Source organism: Xiphias gladius, chromosome 11 (genome assembly GCF_016859285.1).
Source record: "Xiphias gladius isolate SHS-SW01 ecotype Sanya breed wild chromosome 11, ASM1685928v1, whole genome shotgun sequence".
Lineage (NCBI taxonomy): Eukaryota > Metazoa > Chordata > Actinopteri > Istiophoriformes > Xiphiidae > Xiphias > Xiphias gladius.
The window spans coordinates 15,336,635-15,354,204 of NC_053410.1; the positions used below are offsets into that span (position 1 = coordinate 15,336,635).

Below are 17,570 nucleotides of genomic sequence, written 5' to 3' on the forward strand. Positions count from 1 at the left end.
GAACAAATTTGGTTAGTGTGCGCTTTCTTTCGCTGCTCCAATCATCGCTAGGCACCTTTTTTCTCTGTGATCTTCACACGGCGGCGGCCCATATCTTCACAAGGCCATGGCCTAATTGATTTTTATTTTCATTCAATATTCCCCTGGAGCTCGCTTTCTTGTCAGCCCCCTGGAACAAAACTTTAAAAAGGGGGAGAAAAAAAAACTCATCTCCTCAGTCCGCGGGGAAGCACAAAGGTCTGCAGAGAGGCTCCGAAAAGAAGCTCCTTTTTGAGGCTACCGAAAGGTCAAAATAATAAATGTAGACTCAATTGAGGTTCTCCGCACAGACAAAGGGGGCAAAACGTTACATTTTGGCAGCGCAGACCCTCATAGCGTGATAAACTCATTTAAAGAAGCCGAGATAAAGGGAGAGCAGCATGGGTCCAGAGAGGGAGAAAGGGGCTTTCAGTCCGGCAGACAGGCCTGGGCTCCTGCAAGGGCCTTTCTCTCCTGCCCAGCAGCCTCCCATCCCTCTCCAAAAATCACCCTCATGTTGCTAAACTACACTGCCTCTGAGCCTCTTTATCTATGCTTTTTACATCCAATTCATTTAGAGAAAAAAAAGAAGCTGCTACACAAACGCCAGTTATTTTCCACGGGGAACCACATAAATTACTGTAAAGTTAACAATAAACTTGTAGTTTATTTTTGTAAGGTGATGTGGGTGATTTCTGCCTGCACAATCAGCAGAAAACACCATATTTTTTAGATGGCATCACACACAGACCATCATACGTGCTAGAGGTGAATATTACAGGTATAAAGCAAAATACATTGTAGGTCTGGAATGCAACAATCTTACGACCATGCACAGCCAATATTTGCAATGAAGTACCAGCATATTATTACCAGCAGCTGAATAAGGACTGTAAATTCAGTATGTAGACCCACAAGCCCGCAAAACTGCGACTTGACTTTCATAAAAGCCTTTTTATATGCAGATGTCCTGCTTTTCTTTTTTTTTTTCTCTTTTTTCTTTTTTTTTTTTTAACACAACCAGGATCTGCGGTCATGGAAAGGATTCCTCAGCATTTTTCCTGCCATCCAGCTGAGCGTTTCTCTGGGCCGGGTGGAGTGGTTTTCGTCCGACAAATATTTTCATTATCTCACATTCTTGGCACCAGGGACGTTCACCGGTGTCTGCTTTGAATTATGCCCACCCAAGGGTGTCAGAAATAACGCAGACCGATGATTAACCGGCCATGGAGCCTGTCGTCCCAATGACATTAGCCTGTTTTATGGCTTCAGAGGCTACCGCCATATCATCAGATAACTTTTGCTTAGTGTATTTGCAAAAGTGACTGCACATTTTTATTGAACATAAAACTTTTTTTTAAATTATTTTATTTCATATTATACATAGCATGTAACACTTTTGGTGTACACATCGCCTGCTTTTTTTCACTATAGCCCAAACCCCAGAATGCTATTTACACGATGTGAACAAAATTAAAAGATAATAATAATAATTCAGTTTAATTTATGTTAGAAACTCGGGTTACAGGCTGACAATTGAATGTGTTTAAGCCACGGTTTAAGGCTATACCATTTCAATTTCAAGTTTGTGAAAGGGACCCGATGTGGCGACCCCTGTCCACGGTCTCATGACGAGTTTACAAAGACGATGAAGTTAAAACAAGATAGTAGACAGCCGACACAAACCTCCGTCCGCCAACAGGACGGAGGCACCACCACGACCAACAGGAGACACCACCATAATACACATGCCAGACTAACTACCCGATAAACGGCTGTTGTTTTTACTTGTTTTTTTGTTTTTGTTTTTTTTTGTTTTGTTTGTTTTTTTTAGTTACAGGACATTGTTATCGGCTAGCATTCTGGCGGAGCTAGACGAAAACGGAAGTACGCTGGAGCGACTGCTCTGTCACCTCGCTTCAACACTTCCCGGTTGTCTCTGCTCCGTGGCTGCCAGGATGGTCGTGCTGAGAGGAGTGCCCTCCGTGTTATCACCTGAGCTGCTGTATGCGCTCGCTAAAATGGGCCACGGGGACGAGCTGGGTATGACATTTAATTACACAGGCATAGGTCGCCTTTCTCGTGGGCAGTGAAAGCCTATACGGTTCGCGAAGTCACTGTAAGGCAGTAGGCCAGTCCAAGTTCAAGTCAACACCAGTGCAAAGGGCGGCAGAGCGGGACGGACCTTTAACCTGTAGCTTCACTGGCAAAGGCCGCAGTTTTAACCTGTTGTCGTCCATTCAGCCGTTCGCTGACTCAGTGTCTTTGTTTTTTTTTTTCCTTTTTTCAGTTCTTGCTGATGCAAACTTCCCAGCATCTTCCATCTGCGCTTGTGGCCCAAAGGAGATAAGAGCTGATGGTATGTGAATACACACGTCTGTTTAAAAAAAAAAAAAAAAGTTGTTTGTGTATAGGAGTGATTTTTTTTTTTTTTTTTTTTTTTTTCCCCCCCAACTGTGTCTGATCTCAATGTAGGTTTGGGAATCCCAAAGCTTTTGGAGGCCATTTTGAAGCTGTTGCCACTGGACACCTATGTCCCCTCTCCGGTACAGGACCTATAAATCTAAAGCTAAAACCAGCTGATGTGATGTCTTGTTGATGGCCAAAATATGGCAGTATTTTCTACAGGCTAATTTAGCTCTCTTTTTAAATTTTATTTGTTGAATCTTTGCAAATATGTTTCCATAGGCTGCAGTCATGGACCTGGTAGACAGTGACAAACAGAGAGGTTTAGCTGTACCTGTGTGGCACACCTACACACAGCTCCTGAGTCATGCTGGGTCTCAGGTAAAGCAGCCTGTCCATCCAATGATTAAAAAAAATAGGTAACACAACATAACCGTATGTCCGTTTGATTTTTGACTCTTTGTGTCCTGATTCCTGTTTATGTACAGGCTCCTCTTGAGAAGGTGGAAAGGTTTGTCTTCTATGAACGAGCCAAGAAAGCCTATGCTGTTGTAGCAACAGGGTGTGTATTTTCTCTGCCTTCGTTTGAATATTGTAGCCCAATGTTTCAGTCTGTGTCTGCAAAATGAGTACAAAAGCATGCGTCACTTTGTAAAAGTTCAGGAAAACGGCTGACACTGTCTACTACAGAAGTCTTTCTCAAGACTTAATTTGTCCGTTGTCTTTTTCAGATATCGGCAAACTCTAAGCCACAAAATGGGTACCTGCTATCCAGGAAACTACCCTGATAATTAGCTTGAACTGCCATTTTGAAGCACTTGATTCGCTCAATGAATTTCTGAGAGCCGGGTGCTCATTCAGAGGTGTGGAGCAGGGCAGATTTTTCAGACATGTCTTTAAATATGCGGCTGTTAAATTTAAACAATTTCCTCCTCCTTGTTTTCCTCTGCTCTGTCTACACAGGGAAACAGCTCTTTATGGTAACTTGATACTGAAGAAGGGGGTCATTCCTGCGGAGCTGCTAGACTGATGCACACGCATTTTAAAGTAATGATGGTCTAATGACATTTAAGTCACAACTGTAATCCTTTCAAGTGAAAATCAAGAGCGGGTGAATATTTTTGCACAAAACTAATTTTCAGTTTTGTTAAGATTCCAGCAGAAGCTGTGAATTCAAGACAGCATTTATTCTTGTTAATGTTTAACTATTACTTTAAATATGATCTGATTAATTTCCAGTTTACAAGGAGAAGAAATGATTTTATATTTGTACTCATGAATTTTGTACTTTCCCGTGTTGTACATGCATTTCAATAAATGAAACACGGAAAGTCTTTGATGAGTTTGTCGAAGTGTCTTTATCATCAAGATACATATTATTATATTTAGATGTGTTTATTCTTATTTAGGTATTGAGACAGTTTCATGGAGTAGAAAGAAACTTACGACTTATTTATGCTGATTTTAAATGATAAGGATCTACACAGGTTGTGTGGTTGTTGAAGGTTCACTGGTGGTAGAGATCATCCAGATCTTCCTCTGGTTCACTGTGCTTCCTCTGAGACGGCAAATCAACAGGAGCGGCTGCTTGAGCGTTATCTTGATAAGGGATTGACTGGAGGGGGTCTTGGTGGTACAGGTCGTCCATGTCCTCCTCTGGTTGAAGGTGAACTCTGCCCTCGCTTTCACCCCAGACCGCACGTCTCAGCAGCTCCATCTGCACAGGTGAGCCGTGGTCGTCACGATGATACAGGTCGTCCTCGTCCTTCTCTGGTTCAGAGTGTGCGACACGGACCTCTGTACCAGCTTTGTAATCGGCCATTAGTGGGACTAGATATCCATACAGCTCCTCCCTCGCTTTGTGGTAGACTTCATCCCAGTCCTGCTCAGGTTCCTCTGAGGCCAACTTACTGAAAACAGGGTGGTCATCTGGTTCCTTCTCGTACTTCATGTTGGCGTATTCCTGCGCGGGCTCTGCCTGGATGTCGGCGGCAGAGAGGACGTCCAGGTTTTGGATTCGAACTTTGAGGAGATCAGCCACTGAAGGATGGTACAGGTCATCCAAGTCTTCTTCGGCCTTTGGGGGCTGTTTTTCCTGTTCCCTTCCTGTCATACTCTTCCAAATCACCATCCTAGGGTCGATGTCATTGTGAGTCCCACCCACGTCCTTTGGAGGCTTCACTTCCACTCCCCAGGACATCTTTCCTTTGTCATCTAGGGACCTGAAATAAATATCGTGCAACCTCAGTCTGTATTTCCTCAGTCCATGGGAAGATTATTCACTTTCACGTTATTTAAAGGAAATTACGACTTACATAACAGTATCGTGGAATGCTTCATCTTTAAGTTTATTCTGAGAAAAGAGCACAATATTACAGGGCTGCTGACGAACTTCAAGTTAGCGACCACACAAACATGTTCGTCATTTTAAACTCATCAGGAATAATCACATTTATCGTATGATCTGAAGAAGTAGAGTTTACAGTCTTAATATTGTGAACAGCCAGGAGCAATCTATACATACCCAGGGTTTATATGGCTTTGCTGTGATGCCAAATATCAGAGAAACACAGACTATAAGAGAAACCCTACAAGTGAAGAGACAGAGGATTAATGTCCAGATTTCAAATCACTGCGTGTCAGAGACATCGCACAACAGATCCTTGTCCAGCCATATAAACAAACCCTACAATCCATACACTAATTAACCATTTAAACCAGTCACTGCGATCAGAGTCAGACACCCTTTGAAGAGGTGTATAGTTTCCTTACTTGAACATGGTGTCTCTTTTTGCGGTCAGCTAGACGTTTCAGATCCAAACGAAAGGAAATACTGACTTCGGTTCACCTGAAGCAAAGGACCAAAGTTCACCCTATAAACCAGTTAGATTTTCTTGACCTTTGTAACCTCTGAATACGGGAATGCCAGCTGTTAGTAATTCATCTTTCCTTATCTCGTCTCTGCTGTGCATAACAAAGTGGCTCATCATCTGAAAAAAATTAAACCGCCTTTAGCAACATTTTGTCAGCATAACGGCGTCTAGGTGCCAGTGATTGATTACAGTTAAATTCCTCATTCTTTCATCAAGTCTAATAAGAGTGAATGTACTGTATATAAAGTGAATTTAGTTATTGTTTGTTATTGTACTGTGTTGTGATTAAAAGGTAATTCTTGTGTCTGATTTCGTTGCATGCAGAGACAGTTAAAAATACAGAATTCTATACTGTTCTAGTTCAATAACCAGTATTATAACCACATTTTGTGTGATAAATGTTCTTTATCAGCAGTCATTGATCACAAGGTTATAACACCCTAGGGCCTTAAAGCTGAGGTTGAGATATGTTATCATGAGACAAACTTTATTATGCAATAATAGTTTCTCCAATCTCCTTAAGAGGGCTGTCTCTACTTCCTTGGCTCACTGTAACTACAGTGCAATAAAAATAAAGTATATTATTATGTATTACATACATATTTAATAAATAAAAATTGTTTTCCACCATTCCATCAGCTTTTGTTTGTGTACTGGACATCAAAATGCAGCTGACACCACTCTGAAACAGATTCAGTTTTATTCAGATTCAATTCAATCCATAATATTGAACCATTGTTTTTAATCCGTTTTTTAATTTGATTTTTTAAATGTACTTGCTTTAACTGAGTGATGTCTACTGGTACATATTTTTATAGTTTGTTTATTTAATGTTGTGCTCCATATCATGTTTTACTATATTTCAATGTATATTATTGTCCTTCAGAATCTTTTATCATTTTCTAGCCATTCAAGGGATGACAGTGTCAGTCTGTCGTTCCACCACTTTGGTCCACACTTAAATATCACAACTATTGGATGTATTGTCGTAAAATTTTGTACATACAGTTATGGTCTCCAGATGATGAAGGCCAATGACTTTGGGAATCCCCTGGTAGTTCCTTTAGCTCTACCATGAGATTTCAATTTGTGGTTTTAAGTGGGATGTCTGGACAGCTGTTGGATGGATTGCCATGAAACCTGGTAAAGACATTCATGTCCCCCACAGGATGAATTGTAATAACTTTGGTGATCCCCACTTTTCATGTTGCGCCATCACCAGGTCAAAATATTTAGTATTGCTAAATTTTATCATGCTAACATGCTAAACTAAAATGGTGGTAAAGAATACTGTATACCTGCTTAGCATATTAACATTGTTACTGTAAGCATTGGTGTTAGCATTTAGCTCAAACCATCACTGTGCCTAAGTACAGCCTCAAAGAGCTGCTAGTATGGTTGTTGACTCCTAGTCCCCCTTGAAAAGGAGATCTCAAGCTCAACGGGACTTACCTGATTAAATAAAGGTTACAATAATATAGCAATAACCTTTTGACTTCCTGTTCTCTGTTATTGCAGGAGATGTGAACTGACTATTGGTTCAGTGTGGATGATTTTTTGCAGACAAACTCAACAGCATCATACAGCGTCTGCTTTACTGTTAGTTAAATAGAATGATTTTTGACTAATTCATATGCTGTCAATGCTCAAATATTCAGAAAAAAGGAATGGTGTTCATAAAAATGTACATTATTTAGAGTTGTATAAATAATCAAAATATAATATTGCCATGAAGCAACGATGCATGTTTTTCATGCTTGGCTTACTTTCACAGGAACTTTCTCAGACACGGATAGACTTCCTCCTGCGTACGGCTCCAACCATTTAAAACAACTAATTACCCTTCACATTACTCCTCCACTGTAGGATGACAGATTGGAGGCAGATCCATCTGTGATCTTAGTGCCAGGCACCACACTAAGTGAAGCAACTGTTCAGTGTGTCAGCTCTATTCTAAGTCCATGCCAAGATCCAATCACTCTGTAAATCTCACTGTTTCAGAATAAAACAGCTTCATGTTCGATATACATAAGTTGTTTAAATTACAGCTCACTTTATGAATCAGTTTTTCTGATACGCAGCCAAGACAGAAAACCTTTAACTCTGAGACTATGTTAAACACATGCTATTAGAAATACACTGCCATTAACTAAGTCAACTAATCTAACATAACGTATTCCCCCCTCAGGAATATAATTTCATTTCAGGTCACTGTTTCAGCGTCTGCCGGTCTCTCCATCAAAATACTGTTGCGGCATTGTGAGAACTATTCACGACACCTCTTTCACTGTTCATACAACAGTGGGAGAGTAATTAAGTTGACATATGGGTTAATAATGTCTCACGACGACAGAATTCAGCACACACAGACACACACTGTACAGTAGAACAGGAGCAGACAGACGCACCACACACTTCCTGCCCTGTTCAAGGGATGGCTCCACTGCGTCTGCTGGTTATCTGCCCTTTCTATCAGATCCATATGTGCAAGCCCAATGTTGCCCCTCGACTAGCCCCACTCCTAGTTCACTGAGTTGTCTACTGTCTTCCACCCCGAAAAAGCCCTCCATAAGCAAACAAATGCCAAACAGACTTTAAGGTCTGTTAAAATATTGACAAGCAAACGATAACTATTTGGTTCAGCTTTACTGCTGTATTCAGACTACACATCTAAAGGAATATTTAGACATGTTGCGGAATACACTTGCTGAGAATTAGATGAGAAAACCGATACCATTCTCATGTTTGTTTGCTAAAAGTGAGGCAGCAGCTGGTAAGCTTAGCATAGCATAAAGACTAAAAGCAGCAGGGAACAGCAAGCCTGGCTCTATCCAAAGTTTCCCCCTGTAAAACCATAAAATACTGGTTTCGTCACCTTTGGAGGGAGCAAGGCTACATGTTGTCCCATTTCTAGTCTTTATGCTAAGCTAAGCTAACCAGATGCTGGCTGTAGCTTCATATTAAGCATACGGATTTGAGAGTGGTATTGTTCTTCTCATCTAACTTTCAGCAAGAAAGCTAATAATCAAATTTCCCAAAATGTCAATCTGTTCCTTTAAGTAAGATTGTCTAGTTGAAGATGATCATAAAAACATCGCTGCCAGGTTCATTCTGGTGACAAACTGGCTGGTGAGCCGTTACAGAAATGCACAGTAAGTGCAGTAAGCTCCAGGCCGTGAAAGTGAGGTTTGATGGATAAAGTGCGCTGGAGCTTCTACCAATCCACCCTCTGTGTCCTACACACATCAGTGAAACAGCTTTCATGTGAAGCCCAGAGGCCCAGCATCTACCAGCACAGATTAACCACACGACTCTCTGCTCCGTGAACTACTGATGCTCCCACAGGCTTACAGGAAAACATGCTCCTCCGTGGTTTAGCCTCTGGCTGTCACCCCACTCAGGTGTCAGAAAGTTTAAAAGCAGTGGAGAAGTTAGGAGAGGTTATTTTTCAGAGCAACACAGGTAAGGAGCAGTATAAATGAATACGAATGTATTGAAACGTTTCAATATTTTAATATTGAAACGTTTTAAAGGAGTAACAGCCAACAGTAATTAGCTCATACAAGTACAGTAACCCCTGTTAATCAGCGAATTGTCGTTTTTACACTTCGGCATTAAAACAAACAAGACATAACGTGCTAATTAGTGACCTTAAGAGGTGCTGGTAAATGTATTTTTTACCTTTGGACAGAGTCAGGCTAGCCTTTTCCCCTGGTTCCCAGTCTTCATGCTTAGCTAAGCTAACTGGCTGCTGGTGTAGCATAATTTTGCCCATAAAGATATGAGAGATGTATTGATATTCTCATGTAACTCTCAGCAGGAAAGCGAGACAGTGCAACTTCCAAAATACCGAACCTTTGTTTTATTTTGTTGCCACACACATTTCTCTCTAGGGTCAAAGAAAACAATGATTATACTTTATATAAAAACATAATCTTCAATAAATAAAACAAATAAACAAATACAATTTTTTTTTTCAATTTTCACCATGAAAGTTATCACTCTGATATGCTCATACATTAAAAAAACATACATTTTTATGTAACTGCATCTCGTTAGGATGAATTGTGGGCCATATGTCACTATGAGCTTGTATTCACTTATCTTTGGTGGTGAAGAAGTTTATGTAGCCTAATTATCAAGCAAAACAAGCATGAGAGATGGTGGTGGTGGTATGTTTCTCAGCGAGCCTCTCTTCTTTCAGATGGCCTGCAAGTCATGAGAGGGCGATTGAATGTATATATCTGGTGTGTACAGATTGTGCCTTGACATCTCTAGAAGAGGCTTGGTTTGGTCTGCCAGGTTCATGAGGTGCAAATATGTTTTCCTCTTGCCGTCACACTGTATACTCCCGCCGGTATCCTGCTGTTGGTTAGTTATGTGTGCTTGTGCAATGCGTGAATGTGCACATATCATGTGAATGGCAAGCCTTTTAGAAAATGTAAGAGCAACAATAAAAAATTGGGAGTTGTCAGCAAGGAATGATCGCTCCCAACAACCTGTGAAACACACACACAAGAACACACACGAAATCATACCATGTTATTGCATAAAATGTAAAAAAGGAGCCAAGAATAAATTGCCTGTCTGTAACTATTTAAATGCAGCATTAAGTCATGATTTATGCCTGTAATTCTGGGTTAAAAAACATGCTCCAAATGTTGCAGCTTGCAGCAATTTATGGGGGAAACCACCAAAATGAATATTTTACCAAATTCCCAGTTTAAAATTAATGATCTTGGCTTCATTTTGCTTCCGTGTTTCTGTTACACAGTTGTTTCATGGGGTTTATGAGTGTGTGTATTAGCTTGAATGCATGTGTGCACAGTTTGTAGTATCGCTTACTTGCACGCATGCACAATGTGTAGTCAGATACAGTAGAATAATATGTCATTGCCACTGTTGACAGCACTTTCTTCAAATTGTAACTTAAGTGCAGGATCTTTTGTCCTGGCTCTGCCCCAAAACCAACAATAGATTATCACTGCTACAACTGTGAGGAATGCAGACGTCATGTGTCTACTTGACTTAAAGTTGCATCTTTATCAAGATTTCTCAATAACTGGTAAAGAAACATAGAAGACAGAACATTGAACAGGCAACAATCAGTTGGAGACATCAGACTCCACGCTAAACCTCAACACAAAATGTATCGCTGTTTGAAATATGATAATGAATATTACTTAATTGTATGAAAACAGAAAAGTCACTCCTCCACAGTAAAACAATCATCAGCACCAAAACCTCATCATCACCGTCATTACTAACAGTAAATCCCCTAAAGGTCATCCTGGAGCGTAGGGCTGTATTTGAGGCTAACCACCCTTCTGTCTTCGCTCGCACTCTTCCGTCATATCCCCCACACTCACAACATTTAGGAAAGCTGGGGTTTTCTAAATAACTAAAATTAACTCAATGATCTACAATTAACTTAATTGATGCCTCACCAACACCCATTAAACACACATTAGACATCTCACGCTGGAGTTTAACCGCAAAAATTACAGGGCTGGGAGAAGGACCTCCATGGAAGAGAGGAGGCGAACATGAAATGTTGTCTGGTAAATGGGGGAGCTGTCAGACTCATGAAGCTGCCGCAGAAAGAATTAGTGAGCCATCTGCTCAGCAGTCTCATGCAGGCACTTCAGCTGTTGACACTGCCTTTAACATGTTTTAATGCTAAACGCTCAATAAAATGGCTCCTCCATGAACAGGTGGGATTTTAAGGGGGTAAAATGATGGGAGTGATGAACCAGTGAGTCTGGGGCCCCGGGGCCACCTGACTACCTGGCTCCACAGGTAATGTCTGAGACGCTTTTCCAGCGATGATAGCGTTGATGACAGCTGAGGCAGATGAGGGGAGGTGGACCAGGAGCTGCGCAGCTACACAGGAGACAGACAGAAAGTGCAACTGTTATGTAACTGATGACAGAAGACTGGGAAGCTCTTTGTCTGTTTCAGAGGAATATGGTTGAACCTTTTTGTCCGGGGCATCCATTCTGAAATGCTGAAAGTTGGCCATTATTGACGCCGGCGGCTTGAGCTGACAGAGAGTCGTGCTTTGACAGTGTGTATCAACTATGGAAATATTACATTATAGACACAATAATGAGAGGGAAAGCTCAGGTGGTCCCTCTCACACACACATAAACAGACACCCTTATCCTCCCTAAATCACACTCCTCATAAACTCAGTAAACATGTGGGAGCTGTTAAAGTAAGTTTAATGGCTATTTACTGTGTTTTGTACGCTTCTCATTAAACACATTTTCCACTCGAGGAGAACTAATGTTTTGGAAAACTCTGTTAAATGAATCACACATCATGCCAATGCTTGGCACACGTGGCTCATTAATTGAGCGTTCTGCCCTCTACGGGATAAACCAGGGAACTGCAGAAAACTTACAGTGTCAGACTACTGACACTACTGCACGCACAGAAGTTTTACATATATGACTTTATCTGTTGTTAGTTTTTCTTCCCAAAATTCTAACCCCACAACAAGTGATTGCAGAAAAAAATTGTAAACACAACACTGACTTCTTTGCAAACATTAGCCTATTTACACAATGTTAACCCTAGCAATGTTAGCATTTATCCCTAGTATCCACCTGATGAATGTATTTACAATCTTCACTCCATCCACTGTTAATATAAAAATGTTGATTATAGTTGCTTTAACTATTAGAGATAAAGGCGTATATAGTGTCATATAAAGATATCTGCTTTTTTCAGCTTTTATTAAAATCTGAGAGCTGTGATGATTGATGCCAGAAAAGAAAAAGGCCTTGAGGGTGGAGTGCTTCAAACACGACACAGGGAGAAACAAGCTCGGCCTCCTAACCCCCTCTGCCTCTCCCTCTCCCTCCTCCTGCTCCAGCCACTGAATGCCTCCTCACTGGAGTCCACTGCAGCCCTGGCTGCCAGCTGGAGTAGCCCTAACCTCTGACCTCTGACCCCCAGCACCACAGAATTCATTACAGAGCCGTCCGCTCAATGCAATCAGCGGGGAGCACATCCTGTGAAACACTCTTCTGACAACAGAGAGGACCGACAGTGACTACAGGTGTTAATAGTGAGGACAGGTGTTGCAGATGTTCTTTACACCGCCTGCACTGCTGCCCCCACCCTGGATACTCACAACACAACTGCATCCATAAGATCACAAAAATCGTCAAAGATTCTGTAACGCTCTGAACTTGTGTGTTGTGTATGTCTGAGTTTGCGTGTCAGGGTCCCATCTGTACTGATGGTCCTCAGTTAAAGAGAGGATCCTGCTGTTCCTTGATGGAAAGCTGCCTGCTACAGAGAGATCCGGTTACAAGAGTGCCGCGCTTTCATCCTTATTAAAGAAACATGTGCCCGCTCTGTGCAGTTATGTCAGCAGATGAAACTTTTTATGCTCTCTGCTTTTAGTTTTTTCCCCAGTACAGATAAGGATATTACACAGATATGATCGGTTGACAGAACTTCCACCTTTTTTAAGTTCATACACTCCTTTATCATAAGAAATAAAAAGCTTATCTTGTGAGAGTATGTAAAGATTAATGACTGTTATTTGTATCTCATTGAAAGTGATTTATGCCTCTTTTTTGTGCATCCTCAGTCTTCAAATACCGGTGGTTTCTTTGTTACACAGTCAAAGAATGATTACAGACTCCCTGGTGACAAAGAATGTCAAACCCAGCCGATTCAATTAAGATGATTATTCAATCTTTGGTCCTCATTATTTATCCACAAATAATTGGAGCAAAGCTTATATGGCTGCTCTCATTCGCAGGCTTGGCATCACAGCCATGCCGTTTCCCAACATAGAAAGACCAGTTGGTACAAAAATCGTTACTTCCCCAAAAAGTATGTAATATTCATTTTCCAGCATCTTACAATCGAAAATCTGGAGTATAATCCAAGAAACAAACTTCTCAGCATCAACATACCGTCCCAAACTTTTCTTAACCTACTAATCTTCATGTTATGTGAGAGACCACCACACATAAAGTAAAGACAATCATGAAAAAAAAACAATGGTCTCTTTTAAGTTTAAAACTCAAAACAGACTATCGTGATGCCATCCTAATGTCCGGATGTGGACAGGATGTGGCCTCTGTGAGATACTTATAGATTTTACTCTAAATGTTGTCGTAAATGTTTTTCTGTAAAGATTTGTTTTATATTTTCTGGCCAAGATCCATGTTTTGTTCCTATTGTAATCCATAAATCTCCATAAACAATAAACACCTAAAAAGACTTGCAATTTAGTAATGTTTTGTCTTATAAAATGGCTATTTTTACCAAGCAGTGTTATTTCTGATATTTAATAACTACACACAGTGTCCATTTGCCCCCTCTGTATAATTCAGACACATTTTTTTTTTGTTTATCATGTTCAGTCACTGCAGTGCGTCACAATGACAAATTGCATCGGATTCGAGGAATCCTGTTACATGTAATTCTTTGTTCATAAGCCATAGCTACAATAACAACCTCCATTCATGCCAGGTTGCAAATTTGCTCATTCCAAACCATTCAATGCCACATAAACTATCCTCGGCACAATCAGAGGATGTGAGTCAGACCTCCGAATCAACTCCACTAGCAGGCTCTCATTTGAGGACGATGAGTGTCCCTAAGATGTCTATCTCTGTAGTTCGTAGCCACCATGCAGCCACTGTGCTCCCTGACCTCGCCTCCCAGACCCTGCTCTGTTCCCACGCTGCTCCCTGTGGAACGTCTGGCTCCAACCTTTTCAAACCATAATTGCATACCTGCAGAACACAGACAACAGCAGAGTAAAAAGAGGCACAGCATGAAAGAGAAACGGCTAGGGTCGCCATCAGTGGTACGTCATGACACGTTGCCACGTAGATACTGCTGTATCTAATTTACGTTAAAGGGAAGTGTTGTAAATAAGTCTTTTAAATTCACCGCTCAGTGGCGTTTTGCCAAACTAAACTAAAACAACAGTAATGTTGATTCGCTCCTCAGTTCCTCTGAATCCCCCCAGCTCAGCATATAAAATAAGCACCAGTGTCACCCTGTTACATGCAGTATCTCTCCAGTGATAAGATTATTGGTGGTGGACACGTCTAGATACTGTGGATAAAAAAAGCTACAAATAGTGTGCAGTCAAACAGAGTCAGACACGGAAAAGGGGCAGAAGTAGGAGGAAAAGCAGATGCCGTTTCAGGAGAAATATGCGGTGATGTTTATACAGTTCTTCGTTGTGATATAGATATTTCTCAATATGAGAATAAGATTGTGGAAGGTAAAACTAAGCTTGAGAATTAACTGGTACATTTTCAAAATGGGGCAGGTTTCCATTTCTTAAGCTCCTCATAGTATTGAGGTACTGCTAGATGAAAATCACACGTGTTGAAAATTATATCTGTAATTTCTGCATGTCATGGCACGGTTTGAAATTTCTCACTGAGCTCACTTTGCCTTTTGGTGACGTAAACAATGACTCAGTGCTGTAATCACTGTTTAGGCAGCTATTTACAAGCTCTAATTTAGTACAATGAGACAACAAAGCACAACATGAAAAAGTAAATCATCGACCAAATTTCATGTGGCAGCAGGTTTGGTAGGAGAGAATTTTGTTTGGTCTCTTTATCGAGAGTAATAAGATGTGGTGATGCATAGAAATAATTGATCAAGTGCTCAAAAAAAGGTGGTGAAAGGTGAAATGCCGCAGTTCATGTGAACAAAAGTTACAACTGTAAATTCTGTTCAGTAATAAACAGCACGCCCATGCAGTCACAGTATTTTTTATCACACAGAACATTAATTCTCCTCAGTTAAGCAGTTTGTGAAGTAGAGGCGGCTCGGCTGTGGAAGGCACTGTACTGCCGACAGTATGTACTGTATGTGTTTTCGCAAGTATTCACACATGTCAATAATGAGAGCTAAATATTAGACCAGCAGAGGAAAACTCAAAAGTCAAAAAGCTCTTTGCAAATTAAACTAACACAATAATGATAACCACTGTGTCCTCCAAATAAGCCAGCACAAGATGAATCTCACTTAGGAAGGTAACTTCTACGGTATGGGTTTGCATAGCCTTACAAACTTATGCCCCGAGGAAAGACGCTTGCCAGGATGGGATTTAACTAATGTCACTGAATCACTCCCAGATGGCCTGACTGCAGGAAATGCTTCTTTCTTCTCAAAACCTCAGAGCAAATAGTACATGAAGTGTGGTGCATTCATGAGCATGTCTGTCCTCAGAATTTATGTCGAACTGTCTGTCCCAGATTTCATAGCGTTTAATGTCCTCCAGGGCTGCGGTCACAGTCTGTCTCTGTCAGTCTGCTCAGCCCTCTGCGCTGCCATGAGAGCCCCTATTCACCACTTAACCTTTCAAAAGTGGTCAACTAACTTCAGAGGGAAAAACAATTCCTGGCTTAAGAAGGTGTGAGGAACGCCAGATCAGCGAGCACTGATTCCATAATGATGGCAACAACCGCTGTAGTGGTCAGTCACACAGTGACTGTGCGTCTGAGCGGGTATTTACCGGCTCTAATAGACATTTGAGCAGGCTTTGGTCTCATGCTTGTGAAAGCAGTTTAGCAAAAGAGGTAAACAGCCCTGGGCCAGCAATAACAGAGTGGAATTGATTAGAGGAGAGGAGGAAAGGAGGGAGAGGGAGAGAAAAAAGGGGAAAAATGAGACAGGGACAGATAGCATCTCCTTACCCAACTTAATTATATTAGACAGCTAAAGGCTCCGTAATCTCTCAGACGACTGTGTGTTTCAAATCCCATGTGAAATGTCAACAATACCAAAAGAATATACAGCAGAAATATTTCTGTATGTCAGAGCAGCGGCCGGTAATATGGGCAAAATTAAATTGATAATCACCATCACTCATTTTGATGCAACTTTTACGAAAGGATTTATAACCACGTGGTAAAAATTTAACCTCACCCTCACGCAATGAAGTCACAGGGGTTCTACTGTTTTACAAGTTTTAAAAGAAATATGTATGTTTGAGTATTAAGATTTCATGCTGCGATAGGGCTGTCACTTATTTAAAAAAAAAAATCTAATTCGCACAAATTCAAACAATTACACAATTGTTCTAATTAATGCAACCCATGTAGCCTGCCCTGAAAAATCATTCAATAGATATAATATAATAAAATATAATTCATTTCTGTATGGAACGGGGTCGGGACATATTCCCTGCAGGGACATTGAAAGAGATTAATGAAAAAAAGTGTATGGTGAGAAGCTGTATAATTTTCAACTTGTGGAATGCTGGAATGCTAGCCCAACAGCCACGCTAGCTGCTTCTAACCTCAGCATGCGAGTGCATTTCGGCAGGCAAAATCCGTTCAGTTTTTTTCCCCGCACATTCAAAATTCAAAATTTGAATAAAAAGCGACAAGATAATAGCTCAAATTTTTTTTGTGCATCCGTGATGTCAGCGCTCCATGCATTACTCTGTGATTTGGTTACATAGCATCTCCTAAGCAAACCTTAGAGGGAAAAGTCAAAATCTTGTATTTCACCTGTTATATAGCAGCAACATGAATCTTTGATGGTATTTTTGTAATCTGAAAAATGTCTCCCTTCTGTCTCAAAATCATGTTTGTCAGGGGCAAAACCTTCATTTAAATTCAATATTTCACAGTAAGTAGAGCACAGCAGTCTGTGGAAATGTCTTTTAACATTGGTTTTGCCCCAAGCAAACATTTTCTCATCACCACTGGGTGGAAGAAAACAGCGTTGAAGACACAATTCAGTGCTGGATAACAGGTAAAAAAGGTAATGTTTTGATTTATCCCTTGAGTTTTGTGTAGGAAGCAGCATGTGACCAAATTTCCTAGTAATGTATGGACTTCCAAGGTCTCAAATGGGCTAAACAACCATAAGAACCCATGATATATTGATTGAATAATTTACCAACAATATGATTAGTGAGACAATAAACCATAATAGTAAATCCTGGAACAGTCATAATTAAAAGGCAGAGATTCAGAGATCCAGGTTCTCTGGTTGTATTTCTGTTTTTCGTTCTGGTTTGACAGGATTTGGACATGCTGCAATTACCAAAAAAGAGACAGGATACCCCTCTTTCCTTCATCACTCCTCTCTATCCCCACACTTTTAAACTCTCTCTCCATCTCTCATCCCCTCCCTCACCCTGTCTCTCCATTGCCAACTCTTCATGTGTCAGTGAAAGCTGTTGCTAATGAAAGTTAAAAAGCAAACTATGAAAAGGAGGTGAGAGGGAGCCGAGGGAGGTGCATTCTTTCCTCCCGGCATGGG

General features: G+C 40.8%; 2 protein-coding genes across 3 annotated transcripts; one reads left to right on the forward strand and one right to left on the reverse strand.

Moving 5' to 3' along the window:
• The first annotated feature begins 1,909 nt into the window (after nt 1-1,909).
• On the forward strand, nt 1,910-3,760 carry fuom (fucose mutarotase). Its single transcript, XM_040138452.1, has 6 exons — nt 1,910-2,061; nt 2,309-2,377; nt 2,494-2,564; nt 2,707-2,805; nt 2,913-2,986; nt 3,388-3,760. Exons 1-6 carry the CDS (start codon nt 1,977-1,979, stop codon nt 3,452-3,454), a joined length of 465 nt encoding a protein of 154 aa, XP_039994386.1. The 5' UTR covers nt 1,910-1,976; the 3' UTR covers nt 3,455-3,760.
• si:ch211-217g15.3 (uncharacterized protein LOC368914 homolog) lies at nt 3,732-9,027 on the reverse strand. 2 transcript variants are annotated; one of them, XM_040138439.1, is made up of 5 exons: nt 8,979-9,027; nt 5,197-5,272; nt 4,949-5,012; nt 4,740-4,777; nt 3,732-4,646 (listed from the first exon to the last, which is right to left on the reverse strand). In XM_040138439.1, exons 2-5 carry the CDS (start codon nt 5,202-5,204, stop codon nt 3,932-3,934), a joined length of 825 nt encoding a protein of 274 aa, XP_039994373.1. In that variant the 5' UTR covers nt 5,205-5,272; nt 8,979-9,027; the 3' UTR covers nt 3,732-3,931. The 2 variants fall into 2 exon arrangements, with proteins under 2 accessions (XP_039994373.1, XP_039994372.1); XM_040138438.1 differs by lacking the exon at nt 8,979-9,027 and having other exon boundaries at nt 5,197-5,329.
• Nucleotides 9,028-17,570: the final 8,543 nt, after the last annotated feature.

What these genes read in the sequence shown, in the direction of transcription:
- fuom (XM_040138452.1), top strand. Translation starts at nt 1,977, where the DNA reads ATGGTCGTGCTGAGAGGAGTGCCCTCCGTGTTATCACCTGAGCTGCTG. An exon ending in GGGCCACGGGGACGAGCTGG is followed by an intron (nt 2,062 to 2,308) that starts GTATGACATTTA and finishes TCCTTTTTTCAG; the next exon opens with TTCTTGCTGATGCAAACTTC. An exon ending in TATGCTGTTGTAGCAACAGG is followed by an intron (nt 2,987 to 3,387) that starts GTGTGTATTTTC and finishes CTGTCTACACAG; the next exon opens with GGAAACAGCTCTTTATGGTA.
- si:ch211-217g15.3 (XM_040138439.1), bottom strand. An exon ending in CAAAGCCATATAAACCCTGG is followed by an intron (nt 4,778 to 4,948) that starts GTATGTATAGAT and finishes CTCTTTTCTCAG; the next exon opens with AATAAACTTAAAGATGAAGC. An exon ending in GCATTCCACGATACTGTTAT is followed by an intron (nt 4,647 to 4,739) that starts GTAAGTCGTAAT and finishes TATTTATTTCAG; the next exon opens with GTCCCTAGATGACAAAGGAA.